At 49.3% G+C, this 17,538-nt stretch overlaps 1 protein-coding gene across 1 annotated transcript in view; it reads right to left on the reverse strand.

Annotated features, from left to right (window-relative positions):
* Positions 1-17,538, reverse strand: part of iars1 (isoleucyl-tRNA synthetase 1) — a 108,789-nt gene that overhangs the window by 17,734 nt on the left and 73,517 nt on the right. Inside the window, exons 26-28 of the mRNA XM_042324912.1 lie at positions 12,110-12,284; positions 6,782-6,835; positions 6,230-6,516 (exon numbers count right to left, since the gene is read on the reverse strand). Of these exons, the coding sequence (XP_042180846.1) occupies positions 6,230-6,516; positions 6,782-6,835; positions 12,110-12,284 (516 nt within the window). The remainder of the gene's footprint in view (positions 1-6,229; positions 6,517-6,781; positions 6,836-12,109; positions 12,285-17,538) is intronic.

The following is a 17,538-nucleotide window of genomic DNA, read 5'->3' on the forward strand; positions in this document are numbered from 1 at the left end:
TTACATACTTGCAGTTTAAAAAAAAAATTTTTTTTAAATCCCTCCGTTGGTTTCAAATCTCACCTGCAACACTTTGACATTCTTGTTATTTGCACTGATTAATCTCCCACTTGTCTTTTCTGTGAGACTAAATCAAACTAAAACAATGCAGTATAACAGAGTGGTGTATAACAGAGTGGAGTATAACAGAGTGGTGTATAACAGTATAACAGAGTGGTGTATAACAGAGTGGTGTATAACAGTAAAACAGAGTGGTGTGTAACAGAGTGGTGTATAACAGAGTGGTGTATAACAGTATAACAGAGTGGTGTATAACAGAGTGGTGTATAACAGTATAACAGAGTGGTGTATAACAGAGTGGTGTATAACAGAGTGGTGTATAACAGTATAACAGAGTGGTGTATAACAGAGTGGTGTATAACAGAGTGGTGTATAACAGAGTGGTGTATAACAGAGTGGAGTATAACAGAGTGGTGTATAACAGAGTGGTGTATAACAGAGTGGTGTATAACAGAGTGGTGTATAACAGAGTGGAGTATAACAGAGTGGAGTATAACAGAGTGGTGTATAACAGAGTGGTGTATAACAGAGTGGTGTATAACAGTATAACAGAGTGGTGTATAACAGAGTGGTGTATAACAGAGTGGTGTATAACAGTATAACAGAGTGGTGTGTAACAGAGTGGTGTGTAACAGAGTGGTGTATAACAGTATAACAGAGTGGAGTATAACAGAGTGGTGTATAACAGAGTGGAGTATAACAGAGTGGAGTATAACAGAGTGGTGTATAACAGAGTGGTGTGTATAACAGAGTGGTGTATAACAGTATAACAGAGTGGTGTATAACAGAGTGGTGTATAACAGAGTGGTGTATAACAGTATAACAGAGTGGTGTATAACAGAGTGGTGTATAACAGAGTGGTGTATAACAGAGTGGTGTATAACAGAGTGGTGTATAACAGTATAACAGAGTGGTGTATAACAGAGTGGTGTGTAACAGTATAACAGAGTGGTGTATAACAGAGTGGAGTATAACAGAGTGGTGTATAACAGTATAACAGAGTGGAGTATAACAGAGTGGTGTATAACAGTATAACAGAGTGGTGTATAACAGAGTGGTGTGTAACAGTATAACAGAGTGGTGTATAACAGAGTGGTGTATAACAGAGTGGAGTATAACAGAGTGGTGTATAACAGTATAACAGAGTGGAGTATAACAGAGTGGTGTATAACAGTATAACAGAGTGGTGTATAACAGAGTGGTGTATAACAGTAAAACAGAGTGGTGTGTAACAGAGTGGTGTGTAACAGTATAACAGAGTGGTGTATAACAGAGTGGTGAATAACAGAGAGGTGTATAACAGAGTGGTGTATAACAGAGTGGTGTATAACAGTATAACAGAGTGGTGTATAACAGAGTGGTGTATAACAGAGTGGTGTATAACAGAGTGGTGTATAACAGAGGTGTATAACAGAGGTGTATAACAGAGGTGTATAACAGAGTGGTGTATAACAGTATAACAGAGTGGTGTATAACAGAGTGGTGTATAACAGAGTGGAGTATAACAGAGTGGAGTATAACAGAGTGGAGTATAACAGAGTGGAGTATAACAGAGTGGTGTATAACAGTATAACAGAGTGGTGTATAACAGAGTGGTGTATAACAGAGTGGTGTATAACAGAGTGGTGTATAACAGAGTGGTGTATAACAGAGATGTATAACAGAGGTGTATAACAGTATAACAGAGTGGTGTATAACAGAGTGGTGTATAACAGAGTGGAGTATAACAGAGTGGAGTATAACAGAGTGGAGTATAACAGAGTGGAGTATAACAGAGTGGAGTATAACAGAGTGGTGTATAACAGTATAACAGAGTGGTGTATAACAGAGTGGTGTATAACAGAGTGGTGTATAACAGAGTGGTGTATAACAGAGTGGAGTATAACAGAGTGGTGTATAACAGTATAACAGAGTGGTGTATAACAGAGTGGAGTATAACAGAGTGGTGTATAACAGTATAACAGAGTGGTGTATAACAGAGTGGTGTATAACAGAGTGGGGTATATAAGAGTGGTGTATAACAGTATAACAGAGTGGTGTATAACAGAGTGGAGTATAACAGAGTGGTGTATAACAGTATAACAGAGTGGTGTATAACAGAGTGGTGTATAACAGAGTGGTGTATAACAGAGTGGAGTATAACAGAGTGGTGTATAACAGTATAACAGAGTGGAGTATAACAGTGGTGTATAACAGAGTGGAGTATAACAGAGTGGTGTATAACAGAGTGGAGTATAACAGAGTGGTGTATAACAGTATAACAGAGTGGTGTATAACAGAGTGGTGTGTAACAGTATAACAGAGTGGTGTATAACAGAGTGGTGTATAACAGTATAACAGAGTGGTGTATAACAGAGTGGTGTGTAACAGTATAACAGAGTGGAGTATAACAGAGTGGTGTATAACAGTATAGCAGAGTGGAGTATAACAGAGTGGTGTATAACAGTATAACAGAGTGGTGTATAACAGAGTGGTGTATAACAGTAAAACAGAGTGGTGTGTAACAGAGTGGTGTGTAACAGTATAACAGAGTGGTGTATAACAGAGTGGTGAATAACAGAGAGGTGTATAACAGAGTGGTGTATAACAGAGTGGTGTATAACAGTATAACAGAGTGGTGTATAACAGAGTGGTGTATAACAGAGTGGTGTATAACAGAGGTGTATAACAGAGTGGTGTATAACAGTATAACAGAGTGGTGTATAACAGAGTGGTGTATAACAGAGTGGAGTATAACAGAGTGGAGTATAACAGAGTGGTGTATAACAGAGTGGTGTATAACAGAGTGGTGTATAACAGAGTGGTGTATAACAGTATAACAGAGTGGAGTATAACAGAGTGGTGTATAACAGAGTGGAGTATAACAGAGTGGTGTATAACAGAGTGGTGTATAACAGTATAACAGAGTGGTGTATAACAGAGTGGTGTATAACAGAGTGGAGTATAACAGAGTGGAGTATAACAGAGTGGTGTATAACAGTATAACAGAGTGGTGTATAACAGAGTGGTGTATAACAGAGTGGAGTATAACAGAGTGGTGTATAACAGTATAACAGAGTGGTGTATAACAGAGTGGTGTATAACAGAGTGGAGTATAACAGAGTGGTGTATAACAGAGTGGTGTATAACAGAGTGGTGTATAACAGTATAACAGAGTGGTGTATAACAGAGTGGTGTATAACAGAGTGGTGTATAACAGAGTGGAGTATAACAGAGTGGTGTATAACAGTATAACAGAGTGGAGTATAACAGAGTGGTGTATAACAGTATAACAGAGTGGTGTATAACAGAGTGGTGTATAACAGAGTGGTGTATAACAGTATAACAGAGTGGTGTATAACAGAGTGGTGAATAACAGAGAGGTGTATAACAGAGTGGTGAATAACAGAGAGGTGTATAACAGAGTGGTGTATAACAGAGTGGTGTATAACAGAGTGGTGTATAACAGCAGACAGACAGACAGCATCTCAGAGCCCTCTACAGCAGACAGACAGACAGCATCTCAGAGCCCTCTACAGCAGACAGACAGACAGCATCTCAGAGCCCTCTACAGCAGACAGACAGACAGCATCTCACAGCCCTCTACAGCAGACAGACAGCATCTCAGATACAGCAGACAGACAGCATCTCAGAGCCCTCTACAGCAGACAGACAGACAGCATCTAACAGCAGACAGGCATCTCAGAGCCCTCTACAGCAGACAGACAGCATCTCAGATACAGCAGACAGACAGCATCTCAGAGCCCTCTACAGCAGACAGACAGCATCTCAGAGCCCTCTACAGCAGACAGACAGCATCTCAGAGCCCTCTACAGCAGACAGACAGCATCTCAGAGCCCTCTACAGCAGACAGACAGCAGCTCAGAGCCCTCTACAGCAGACAGACAGACAGCATCTCGGAGCCCTCTACAGCAGACAGACCGACAGCATCTCGGAGCCCTCTACAGCAGACAGACAGCAGCTCAGAGCCCATTACAGCAGACAGACAGCATCTCAGAGCCCTCTACAGCAGACAGACAGCATCTCAGAGCCCTCTACAGCAGACAGACAGCATCTCAGAGCCCTCTACAGCAGACAGACAGCAGCTCAGAGCCCTCTACAGCAGTCAGACAGCATCTCACAGCCCTCTACAGCAGTCAGACAGCATCTCACAGCCCTCTACAGCAGACAGACAGCAGCTCAGAGCCCTCTACAGCAGACAGACAGACAGCATCTCAGAGCCCTCTACAGCAGACAGACAGCATCTCAGAGCCCTCTACAGCAGACAGACAGCATCTCAGAGCCCTCTACAGCAGACAGACAGCATCTCAGAGCCCTCTACAGCAGACAGACAGCATCTCAGAGCCCTCTACAGCAGACAGACAGCATCTCAGAGCCCTCTACAGCAGTCAGACAGCATCTCACAGCCCTCTACAGCAGTCAGACAGCATCTCACAGCCCTCTAGCAGACAGACAGCATCTCACAGCCCTCTACAGCAGACAGACAGACAGCAGCTCAGAGCCCTCTACAGCAGACAGACAGCATCTCACAGCCCTCTACAGCAGACAGACAGCATCTCAGAGCCCTCTACAGCAGACAGACAGCATCTCAGAGCCCTCTACAGCAGACAGACAGACAGCAGCTCAGAGCCCTTTACAGCAGACAGACAGACAGCAGCTCAGAGCCCTTTACAGCAGTCAGACAGCATCTCACAGCCCTCTACAGCAGTCAGACAGCATCTCACAGCCCTCTACAGCAGACAGACAGCATCTCACAGCCCTCTACAGCAGACAGACAGACAGCAGCTCAGAGCCCTCTACAGCAGACAGACAGCATCTCACAGCCCTCTACAGCAGACAGACAGCATCTCAGAGCCCTCTACAGCAGACAGACAGCATCTCAGAGCCCTCTACAGCAGACAGACAGCATCTCAGAGCCCTCTACAGCAGACAGACAGACAGCAGCTCAGAGCCCTTTACAGCAGACAGACAGCATCTCACAGCCCTCTACAGCAGACAGACAGCATCTCAGAGCCCTCTACAGCAGACAGACAGCAGCTCAGAGCCCTCTACAGCAGACAGACAGCATCTCAGTGCCCTCTACAGCAGACAGACAGCATCTCAGAGCCCTCTACAGCAGACAGACAGACAGCATCTCAGAGCCCTCTACAGCAGACAGACAGCATCTCACATCCCTCTACAGCAGACAGACAGCATCTCAGAGCCCTCTACAGCAGACAGACAGACAGCATATCAGAGCCCTCTACAGCAGACAGACAGCATCTCAGAGCCCTCTACAGCAGACAGACAGCATCTCAGAGCCCTCTACAGCAGACAGACAGCATCTCAGAGCCCTCTACAGCAGACAGACAGCATCTCAGAGCCCTCTACAGCAGACAGACAGCATCTCAGTGCTCTACAGCAGACAGACAGCATCTCAGTGCCCTCTACAGCAGACAGACAGACAGCATCTCAGCACTCTACACAGACAGACAGCATCTCAGAGCCCTCTACAGCAGACAGACAGCATCTCAGTGCCCTCTACAGCAGACAGACAGCATCTCACAGCCCTCTACAGCAGACAGACAGCATCTCAGAGCCCTCTACAGCAGACAGACAGCATCTCACAGACAGACAGACAGCATCTCAGAGCCCTCTACAGCAGACAGACAGACAGCATCTCAGAGCCCTCTACAGCAGACAGACAGACAGCATCTCAGAGCCCTCTACAGTAGACAGACAGCATCTCAGAGCCCTCTACAGCAGACAGACAGACAGCAGCTGTACTATATGGTTGGGGGAACACCGATTAGAGAGATGTGCCTCTGGGGGAGTTGAGACACGCTGACTGGTGGCTGCTGGCTGCTACTAAGGCATGAAATGACTTAATACAAGCACATTAACACCAGTCTACATGAGAGCACGGTGCATAGAGACAGTGGGACACAGGAAGATATATTGCCGAATCATCTGAAACTGACTACTCTAGCACTGAGAGTTACTAGGAATACACCAGTAACATTTATGTCACATAATGTAATTCAGTCGTTATTTTATCATGTCACGTTTGAATGCTTTTAAAAAAAACATTTGCAAGCGTTTGATATTGTTCCGTTTATTCCAGCCGTCCCAAATGAGCACATCCTCCCGAATGTCACCCCCCCACCAGCCTCCACTGCATGGTACCCACCTGTGAGTTAGAATGGGCCTCGTACTGCTTCGCTGAGCCAGAGGTCTGGTTGAAGCTGTGTGTGTGTGTGTGTGTGTGTGTGTACCTGTGAGTCAGAATGGGTCTCGTACTGTGTCGCTGACCCAGAGGTCTGGTTGAAGCTGTGTGTGTGTGTGTGTGTGTGTGTGTGTGTGTGTGTGTGTGTGTGTGTGTGTGTGTGTGTGTGTGTGTGTGTGTGTGTGTGTGTACCTGTGAGTCAGAATGGGTCTCGTACTGTGTCGCTGACCCAGAGGTCTGGTTGAAGCTGTGTGTGTGTGTGTGTGTGTGTGTGTGTGTGTGTGTACACCTGTGAGTCAGAATGGGCCTCACTGTGTCTGACCCAGAGGTCTGGTTGAAGCTGTGTGTGTCCTGTGTGTACACCTGTGAGTCAGAATGGGCCTGTACTGCGTCGCTGACCCAGAGGTCTGGTTGAAGCTGTGTGTGTGTGTGTGTGTGTGTGTGTGTGTGTGTGTGTGTGTGTGTGTGTGTACCTGTGAGTCAGAATGGGCCTGAGTGACCCAGAGGTCAAGCTGTACATCAACCTCAGGTCTTCCTCATGAAGCTCCTGACCGTCCACCACGATGGAGCCTGGAGGAACCTGAGTGTGGACAGTGAGAGTGAGTGAGTGAGTCAGTCAGTCAGTCAAATGTATAAATCCGTCCACCACAAAGGAACCTGTGTGGACAATACAGATCACACACACACACACACACACACACACACACACACACACACACACACACATACACATTTCCCAGAAATCCTAGATGGAAGAGTCCTGGAATTAGCTGGGAATGAGCAGAAAATGAATCTCCATGAATCTCCCAACCAGTATTTCTGGACAACCTGGGAAAGTTAGGAAAGTTACCAGGAATTTGCAACCTTAGACTCTTATTCTGACCATGTTGAGACCAGGGAAAACTCTGGTTTCTAATTACAGACTATTACAAGACGAACACAACACACACACTAATCCCAGATATACATGCTTAGATTCATATTTTGTTTTTTAAGTCTTAGGGTGTTCAGTGTGTGTATGTGTGTGTGTGTGTGTAAAGCATAGGGATTACTATCCCAAGTGGACCACGGTTATTAACAGTTACCTCCCACCCTCCCCCCGTTCCCCTCCCTTCCTACCAGTCTTCTGGAAGGTCTCCAGCCCCCGTTCCCCTCCCTTCCTACCAGTCTTCTGGAAGGTCTCCTGCCCCCGTTCCCCTCCCCCCGTTCCCCGTTCCCCTCCCTTCCTACCAGTCTTCTGGAAGGTCTCCAGGTTCCCCTCCCCCCGTTCCCCGTTCCCCTCCCCCGTTCCCTCCCTTCCTACCAGTCTTCTGGAAGGTCTCCTGTTCCCCTCCCCCCCCCGTTCCCCTCCCCCTCCCCCTGTTCCCCTCCCTTCCTACCAGTCTTCTGGAAGGTTCCCCTCCCCCTCCCCGTCCCCCTCCCCCGTTCCCCTCCCCCTCCCCCGTTCCCCTCCCTTCCTACCAGTCTTCTGGAAGGTCTCCTGCCCCCCCGTTCCCCTCCCCCGTCCCGTTCCCCTCCCCCGTTCCCCTCCCCCTCCCCCGTTCCCCTCCCTTCCTACCAGTCTTCTGGAAGGTCTCCTGCCCCCCGTTCCCCTCCCCCGTCCCCGTTCCCCTCCCCAGTTCCCTTCTGGAAGTTCTCCCCCCGTTCCCCTCCCCCTCCCCCTGTTCCCCTCCCTTCCTACCAGTCTTCTGGAAGGTCTCCTGCCCCCGTTCCCCCGTTCCCCTCCCCCGTTCCCCGTTCCCCTCCCTTCCTACCAGTCTTCTGGAAGGTCTCCTGCCCCCGTTCCCCCCCCCCGTTCCCCTCCCTTCCTACCAGTCTTCTGGAAGGTCTCCTGCCCCCCGTTCCCCTCCCCCGTTCCCCTCCCTTCCTACCAGTCTTCTGGAAGGTCTCCTGCCCCCGTTCCCCTCCCCCGTTCCCCTCCCTTCCTACCAGTCTTCTGGAAGGTCTCCTGCCCCCGTTCCCCCGTTCCCCTCCCTTCCTACCAGTCTTCTGGAAGGTCTCCTGCCCCCTTCCCCCGTTCCCCTCCCTTCCTACCAGTCTTCTGGAAGGTCTCCTGCCCCCGTTCCCCCGTTCCCCTCCCTTCCTACCAGTCTTCTGGAAGGTCTCCTGCCCCCGTTCCCTCCCCCGTTCCCCTCCCTTCCTACCAGTCTTCTGGAAGGTCTCCTGCCCCCCCGTTCCCCTCCCCCCGTTCCCCTCCCCCTCCCCCGTTCCCCTCCCCCTCCCCCCGTTCCCCGTTCCCCTCCCTTCCTACCAGTCTTCTGGAAGGTCTCCTGCCCCCGTTCCCCTCCCCCGTTCCCCTCCCTTCCTCCCCAGTTCCCCTTCCCCTGGAAGGTCCCTCCCCCTCCCCCCGTTCCCCTCCCCCCCCTCCCTTCCTACCAGTCTTCTGGAAGGTCTCCTGCCCCCGTTCCCCTCCCCCGTTCCCCTCCCTTCCTACCAGTCTTCTGGAAGGTCTCTCCCCCGTTCCCCTCCCCCCCTCCCCGTTCCCCTCCCCCGTTCCCCCGTTCCCCTCCCTTCCTACCAGTCTTCTGGAAGGTCTCCCGTTCCCCTCCCCCGTCCCCGTTCCCCTCCCCCGTTCCCCTCCCTTCCTACCAGTCTTCTGGAAGGTCTCCTGCCCCCATTCCCCTCCCCCCGTTCCCCTCCCCCTGTTCCCCCCCGTTCCCCTCCCTTCCTACCAGTCTTCTGGAAGGTCTCCTGCCCCCGTTCCCCCCCCCCCCCCGTTCCCCTCCCTTCCTACCAGTCTTCTGGAAGGTCTCCAGCCCCCGTTCCCCTCCCCCCGTTCCCCTCCCCCGTTCCCCTCCCTTCCTACCAGTCTTCTGGAAGGTCTCCTGCCCCCGTTCCCCCTCCCCCGTCCCCCTCCCCCAGTCTCCCCTGGAAGGTTCCCCTCCCCTCCCCCCCGTTCCCCTCCCCCTCCCCCTGTTCCCCTCCCTTCCTACCAGTCTTCTGGAAGGTCTCCTGCCCCCGTTCCCCTCCCCCCCCCCGTTCCCCCCCTTCCTACCCCCCTTCTGGAAGGTCTCCTGCCCCCCTCCCCCTCCCCCCCGTTCCCCTCCCTTCCTACCAGTCTTCTGGAAGGTCTCCTGCCCCCGTTCCCCTCCCCCGTCCCCGTTCCCCTCCCCCCCCCCCCGTTCCCCTCCCCCTCCCCCGTTCCCCTCCCTTCCTACCAGTCTTCTGGAAGGTCTCCTGCCCCCGTTCCCCTCCCCCGTCCCCGTTCCCCTCCCCCCGTTCCCCTCCCCCCCTCCCCCGTTCCCCTCCCCCCCCCCCTGTTCCCCTCCCTTCCTACCAGTCTTCTGGAAGGTCTCCTGCCCCCCGTTCCCCCCCCGTTCCCCTCCCCCGTTCCCCGTTCCCCTCCCTTCCTACCAGTCTTCTGGAAGGTCTCCTGCCCCCCGTTCCCCTCCCTTCCTACCAGTCTTCTGGAAGGTCTCCTGCCCCGTTCCCCTCCCCCGTTCCCCTCCCTTCCTACCAGTCTTCTGGAAGGTCTCCTGCCCCCGTTCCCCGTTCCCCTCCCTTCCTACCAGTCTTCTGGAAGGTCTCCTGCCCCCGTTCCCCGTTCCCCTCCCTTCCTACCAGTCTTCTGGAAGGTCTCCTGCCCCCGTTCCCCCCCGTTCCCCTCCCTTCCTACCAGTCTTCTGGAAGGTCTCCTGCCCCCGTTCCCCTCCCCCGTTCCCCTCCCCCGTTCCCCTCCCCCTCCCCCGTTCCCCTCCCCCTCTCCCCGTTCCCCCGTTCCCCTCCCTTCCTACCAGTCTTCTGGAAGGTCTCCTGCCCCCGTTCCCCTCCCCCTCCCCCCTCCCCCGTTCCCCTCCCTTCCTACCAGTCTTCTGGAAGGTCTCCTGCCCCCGTTCCCCTCCCCCGTTCCCCTCCCTTCCTACCAGTCTTCTGGAAGGTCTCCTGCCCCCGTTCCCCTCCCCCGTTCCCCTCCCCCGTTCCCCGTTCCCCTCCCTTCCTACCAGTCTTCTGGAAGGTCTCCCTGTTCCCCTCCCCCCGTCCCCCTCCCCCTCCCCCGTTCCCCTCCCTTCCTACCAGTCTTCTGGAAGGTCTCCTGCCCCCATTCCCTGACCCTGTCGTTCCCCTCCCCCTGTTCCCCTCCCCCGTTCCCCTCCCTTCCTACCAGTCTTCTGGAAGGTCTCCTGCCCCCGTTCCCCTCCCCCTCCCCCGTTCCCCGTTCCCCTCCCCCCCCCCGTTTCCCCCGTTCCCCTCCCCCTCCCCTCCTTCCTACCAGTCTTCTGGAAGGTCTCCCCGTTCCCCCCCCCCGTTCCCCTCCCCCGTTCCCCTCCCTTCCTACCAGTCTTCTGGAAGGTCTCCTGCCCCCGTTCCCCTCCCCCCGTTCCCCTCCCCCCGTTCCCCTCCCCCTCCCCCGTTCCCCTCCCCTCCCCTGTTCCCCTCCCTTCCTACCAGTCTTCTGGAAGGTCTCCTGCCCCCCGTTCCCCTCCCCCCGTCCCCGTTCCCCTCCCCCTCCCCCGTTTCCCCCTCCCCCGTTCCCCTCCCTTCCTACCAGTCTTCTGGAAGGTCTCCTGCCCCCTTCCCCCCCCCCGTCCCCGTTCCCCTCCCCCGTTCCCCTCCCCCGTTCCCCTCCCCCTCCCCCCGTTCCCCTCCCCCTCCCCCGTTCCCCTCCTTCCTACCAGTCTTCTGGAAGGTCTCCTGCCCCCGTTCCCCCCCCCCGTCCCGTTCCCCTCCCCCGTTCCCCTCCCCTCCCCCCGTTCCCCTCCCCCTCCCCCTGTTCCCCTCCCTTCCTACCAGTCTTCTGGAAGGTCTCCTGCCCCCGTTCCCCCCGTTCCCCTCCCCCGTTCCCCGTTCCCCTCCCTTCCTACCAGTCTTCTGGAAGGTCTCCTGCCCCCGTTCCCCTCCCCCGTTCCCCTCCCTTCCTACCAGTCTTCTGGAAGGTCTCCTGCCCCCGTTCCCCTCCCCCGTTCCCCTCCCTTCCTACCAGTCTTCTGGAAGGTCTCCTGCCCCCGTTCCCCTCCCCCGTTCCCCTCCCTTCCTACCAGTCTTCTGGAAGGTCTCCTGCCCCCCGTTTCCCCCGTTCCCCTCCCTTCCTACCAGTCTTCTGGAAGGTCTCCTGCCCCCGTTCCCCCCCCGTTCCCCTCCCTTCCTACCAGTCTTCTGGAAGGTCTCTGCCCCCCGTTCCCCCGTTCCCCTCCCTTCCCCAGTCTTCTGGAAGGTCTCCTGCCCCCGTTCCCCTCCCCTCCTACCAGTCTTCTGGAAGGTCTCCTGCCCCCGTTCCCCTCCCCCCGTTCCCCTCCCCTCCCCCGTTCCCCGTTCCCCTCCCTTCCTACCAGTCTTCTGGAAGGTCTCCTGCCCCCGTTCCCCTCCCCCGTTCCCCTCCCCCCTCCCCCAGTTCCCCTCCCCCTGGAAGGTCTCCCCTCCCCCGTTCCCCTCCCCCGTTCCCCTCCCTTCCTACCAGTCTTCTGGAAGGTCTCCTGCCCCCGTTCCCCTCCCCCGTTCCCCTCCCTTCCTACCAGTCTTCTGGAAGTCTCCTGCCCCGTTCCCCTCCCCCGTTCCCCAGCCCCCGTTCCCCTCCCCCCCGTTCCCCGTTCCCCTCCCTTCCTACCAGTCTTCTGGAAGGTCTCCTCCCCTCCCCCCGTCCCCCCGTTCCCCTCCCCCTCCCCCGTTCCCCTCCCTTCCTACCAGTCTTCTGGAAGGTCTCCTGCCCCCATTCCCCTGACCCTGTCGTTCCCCTCCCCCTGTTCCCCTCCCCCCCCCCCTCCCTTCCTACCAGTCTTCTGGAAGGTCTCCTGCCCCCCGTTCCCCTCCCCCGTTCCCCCCCCTCCCCCTACCAGTCTTCTGGAAGTTCCCCTCCTGTTCCCCGTTCCCCTCCCCCGTTCCCCTCCCCCCGTTCCCCTCCCTTCCTACCAGTCTTCTGGAAGGTCTCCAGCTGTTCGCTCTTCAGTTCTTTAATGGACGCCGTAATGGATTTGAAGGCTCCTTTCAGCCTCTTTCCCAGCACCATGTGGTCCGGTTCAGCCCGCAGGCTGATGCCGTACTTGTCTTTGTCCGTGGACAAGGTCAACTGGCGGACATTCAACTCCTGAAAAGAGAAAGGGGAAGAGAGGAGAGGAGGAGGTTTTACTGCCTTGCTCCCCCCCCCCAAAAAAAAGAAGCTCAACATACTATTTTGCAGGCTTCGTCACCAGATAATTTTTTGTTCTTGGACCTTGGGATTTGAACCAGTGACTCTCTGGTCGTCCTGAACGCTACATGAAGACAACTGTTGTTTCCTCTACCATCGCAGTGTTCTGTGTATCTTAGGTCCGCAGAGTCGCTAATAAAACGTGCTTCATAAAACGAGAGCAGTCACAGCACATGGTGTGGCACCTCCTCCATCTCAGCCGGAACAACACAGTCATCAACCACCGGTCTGTTCAGATACACAACGGAGGGAGGTGGTGGTGACTGCTGGTAGCAACAACCAGGACAGGACTAGAACACACTTCTGTTCTGTACCGGCAACAATCAACACCGTCAGATCGGTGGAAACACAAAATGCATGCTTCTGTGTGTGTGTGTGTGTGAGAGAGAGAATGACATCTTATGCATGCTCGTGCCCTCTAAGATCCAGAAAAGTGAAAGGTAGTGTACCGTGAGTGTGAGTGTATGTGTGTGAGTGTGTGTGTGAGGGTGTCACAAAAACGTAGTGAGGGATGGATCAGTCCGAGCCACAGAGCAGCAGATTATTTTTCCATGTCTCTGACCCAGCCAGGCACCGGGTGATGAGCTGATCCTTTCAGCCCAGCGCCCCACATCACCCTGGTCTCTTTTATCAACATCCTGTCTGGCCTGGTGCTGGGGTTAGGGTTAGGGCTGGGTGTTGAAGGACAACAGGTTGGGTTTAGGGCTGGGTGTTGAAGGACAACAGGTTAGGGTAGGGTTAGGGCTAGGTGTTGAAGGACAACAGGTTAGGGTAGGGTTAGGGCTGGGTGTTGAAGGACAACAGGTTGGGTTTAGGGCTGGGTGTTGAAGGACAACAGGTTAGGGTAGGGTTAGGGCTAGGTGTTGAAGGACAACAGGTTGGGGTAGGGTTAGGGCTGGGTGTTGAAGGACAACAGGTTAGGGTACAGGGCTGGATCTAATACTGTGTCTCTAATACTAGATATTGTACTGTGTCTGTAATACTAGATATTGTACTGTGTCTGTAATACTAGATATTGTACTGTGTCTCTAATACTAGATGTTGTGCTGTGTCTCTAATACTAGATGTTGTACTGTGTCTCTAATACTAGATATTGTACTGTGTCTCTAATACTAGATGTTGTACTGTGTCTCTAATACTAGATGTTGTGCTGTGTCTCTAATACTAGATGTTGTGCTGTGTCTCTAATACTAGATATTGTACTGTGTCTCTAATACTAGATGTTGTGCTGTGTCTCTAATACTAGATGTTGTACTGTGTCTCTAATACTAGATATTGTACTGTGTCTCTAATACTAGATGTTGTACTGTGTCTCTAATACTAGATATTGTACTGTGTCTCTAATACTAGATGTTGTACTGTGTCTCTAATACTAGATGTTGTACTGTGTCTCTAATACTAGATGTTGTGCTGTGTCTCTAATACTAGATATTGTACTGTGTCTCTAATACTAGATATTGTACTGTGTCTCTAATACTAGATATTGTACTGTGTCTCTAATACTAGATGTTGTGCTGTGTCTCTAATACTAGATGTTGTGCTGTGTCTCTAATACTAGATATTGTACTGTGTCTGTAATACTAGATATTGTACTGTGTCTCTAATACTAGATATTGTACTGTGTCTGTAATACTAGATATTGTACTGTGTCTCTAATACTAGATATTGTACTGTGTCTCTAATACTAGATATTGTACTGTGTCTGTAATACTAGATATTGTACTGTGTCTGTAATACTAGATGTTGTGCTGTGTCTCTAATACTAGATATTGTACTGTGTCTCTAATACTAGATGTTGTGCTGTGTCTCTAATACTAGATATTGTACTGTGTCTCTAATACTAGATATTGTACTGTGTCTCTAATACTAGATATTGTACTGTGTCTCTAATACTAGATATTGTACTGTGTCTCTAATACTAGATATTGTACTGTGTCTCTAATACTAGATATTGTACTGTGTCTGTAATACTAGATATTGTACTGTGTCTCTAATACTATTGTACTGTGTCTGTAATACTAGATATTGTACTGTGTCTCTAATACTAGATATTGTACTGTGTCTCTAATACTAGATATTGTACTGTGTCTGTAATACTGTGTCTGTAATACTAGATATTGTACTGTGTCTGTAATACTAGATGTTGTGCTGTGTCTCTAATACTAGATATTGTACTGTGTCTCTAATACTAGATGTTGTGCTGTGTCTCTAATACTAGATATTGTACTGTGTCTCTAATACTAGATATTGTACTGTGTCTCTAATACTAGATATTGTACTGTGTCTCTAATACTAGATATTGTACTGTGTCTCTAATACTAGATATTGTACTGTGTCTCTAATACTAGATGTTGTGCTGTGTCTCTAATACTAGATATTGTACTGTGTCTCTAATACTAGATGTTGTGCTGTGTCTCTAATACTAGATATTGTACTGTGTCTCTAATACTAGATATTGTACTGTGTCTCTAATACTAGATATTGTGCTGTGTCTCTAATACTAGATATTGTACTGTGTCTCTAATACTAGATATTGTACTGTGTCTCTAATACTAGATATTGTACTGTGTCTCTAATACTAGATATTGTACTGTGTCTCTAATACTAGATGTTGTACTGTGTCTCTAATACTAGATATTGTACTGTGTCTCTAATACTAGATGTTGTGCTGTGTCTCTAATACTAGATATTGTACTGTGTCTGTAATACTAGATGTTGTACTGTGTCTCTAATACTAGATATTGTGCTGTGTCTCTAATACTAGATATTGTACTGTGTCTCTAATACTAGATGTTGTACTGTGTCTCTAATACTAGATGTTGTACTGTGTCTCTAATACTAGATATTGTACTGTGTCTCTAATACTAGATATTGTACTGTGTCTCTAATACTAGATGTTGTACTGTGTCTCTAATACTAGATGTTGTACTGTGTCTCTAATACTAGATATTGTACTGTGTCTCTAATACTAGATGTTGTACTGTGTCTCTAATACTAGATGTTGTACTGTGTCTCTAATACTAGATGTTGTACTGTGTCTCTAATACTAGATGTTGTACTGTGTCTCTAATACTAGATGTTGTGCTGTGTCTCTAATACTAGATGTTGTGCTGTGTCTCTAATACTAGATATTGTACTGTGTCTCTAATACTAGATGTTGTACTGTGTCTCTAATACTAGATATTGTGCTGTGTCTCTAATACTAGATATTGTGCTGTGTCTCTAATACTAGATGTTGTACTGTGTCTCTAATACTAGATATTGTACTGTGTCTCTAATACTAGATATTGTACTTGTCTCTAATACTAGATATTGTACTGTGTCTCTAATACTAGATATTGTACTGTGTCTCTAATACTAGATGTTGTACTGTGTCTCTAATACTAGATATTGTACTGTGTCTCTAATACTAGATATTGTACTGTGTCTCTAATACTAGATGTTGTACTGTGTCTCTAATACTAGATATTGTACTGTGTCTCTAATACTAGATGTTGTGCTGTGTCTCTAATACTAGATATTGTACTGTGTCTCTAATACTAGATGTTGTACTGTCTCTAATACTAGATATTGTACTGTGTCTCTAATACTAGATGTTGTACTGTCTCTAATACTAGATATTGTACTGTGTCTCTAATACTAGATGTTGTACTGTGTCTCTAATACTAGATATTGTACTGTGTCTCTAATACTAGATGTTGTGCTGTGTCTGTAATACTAGATATTGTACTGTGTCTGTAATACTAGATGTTGTACTGTCTCTAATACTAGATAGACTTGATATTAAACTGAACAACTTTATTCAGGGCTCAGACTTATAAAAGACCAATTCATTATCTACAATACCATAATATTACTATAGGAGTCATTTATCACATTGCTGAATTCCTCTGCATTTCTTCCATCAACAGTTTAATTCACTTCATCGTCTTAGCAGGATGGGTTGTTGTGCTACAGAATATATATATTTTTTACTGTTTTCTACATTGTAGAATAATAGTGAAGACATCAACACTATGAAATAACACATATGGAATCATGTAGTAACCAAAAAAGTGTTAAACAAATCAAAATATATTTTAGATTCTTCAAAGTAGCCACCCTTTTGCCTTGATGACAGTTTTTCACACTCCTGGCATTCTCTCAACCAGCTTCATGAGGTAGTCACCTGGAATGCATTTCCATTAACTGGTGTGCCTTCTTAAAAGTTCATTTGTGTAATTTCTTTCCTTCTTAACACGTTTGAGCCGATCAGTTGTTGTGACAAGGTAGGGCTGGTATACAGAATATAGCCAAATAGGGCTATCTTCTATAGAAAATAGTAAAAATAAAGAAAAACCCTTGAATGAGTAGGTGTAATGTTGTGCTGCTACCATGCTGTTGTCATGCTGTGTTGCTACCATGCTGTTGTCATGCTGTGTTGCTACCATGCTGTTGTCATGTTGTGTTGCTACCATGCTGTGTTGTTGTCTTATGTCTCTCTTTATGTGGTGTTGTGTTGTCTTAGGTCTCTCGTTATGTAGTGTTGTGTTGTCTTAGGTCTCTCTTTATGTAGTGTTGTCTTAGGTCTCTCTTTATGTAGTGTTGTGTTGTCTTAGGTCTCTCTTTATGTAGTGTTGTGTTGTCTTAGGTCTCTCTTTATGTAGTGTTGTGTTGTCTTAGGTCTCTCTTTATGTAGTGTTGTGTTGTCTTAGGTCTCTCTTTATGTAGTGTTGTCTTAGGTCTCTCTTTATGTAGTGTTGTGTTGTCTTAGGTCTCTCTTTATGTAGTGTTGTGTTGTCTTTATGTAGTGTTGTGTTGTCTTAGGTCTCTCTTTATGTAGTGTTGTGTTGTCTTAGGTCTCTCAGTGTTGTCTTAGGTCTCTCTTTATGTAGTGTAGTGTTGTCTTAGGTCTCTATGTAGTGTTGTGTTGTCTTAGGTCTCTCTTTATGTAGTGTTGTCTTAGGTCTCTCTTTATGTAGTGTTGTGTTGTCTTAGGTCTCTCTTTATGTAGTGTTGTGTTGTCTTAGGTCTCTCTTTATGTAGTGTTGTGTTGTCTTAGGTCTCTCTTTATGTAGTGTTGTGTTGTCTTAGGTCTCTCTTTATGTAGTGTTGTGTTGTCTTAGGTCTCTCTATGTAGTGTTGTCTTAGGTCTCTCTTTATGTAGTGTTGT

The sequence above is a fragment of the Oncorhynchus tshawytscha genome, linkage group LG07 (assembly GCF_018296145.1).
Source record: "Oncorhynchus tshawytscha isolate Ot180627B linkage group LG07, Otsh_v2.0, whole genome shotgun sequence".
NCBI classification, from domain to species: domain Eukaryota; kingdom Metazoa; phylum Chordata; class Actinopteri; order Salmoniformes; family Salmonidae; genus Oncorhynchus; species Oncorhynchus tshawytscha.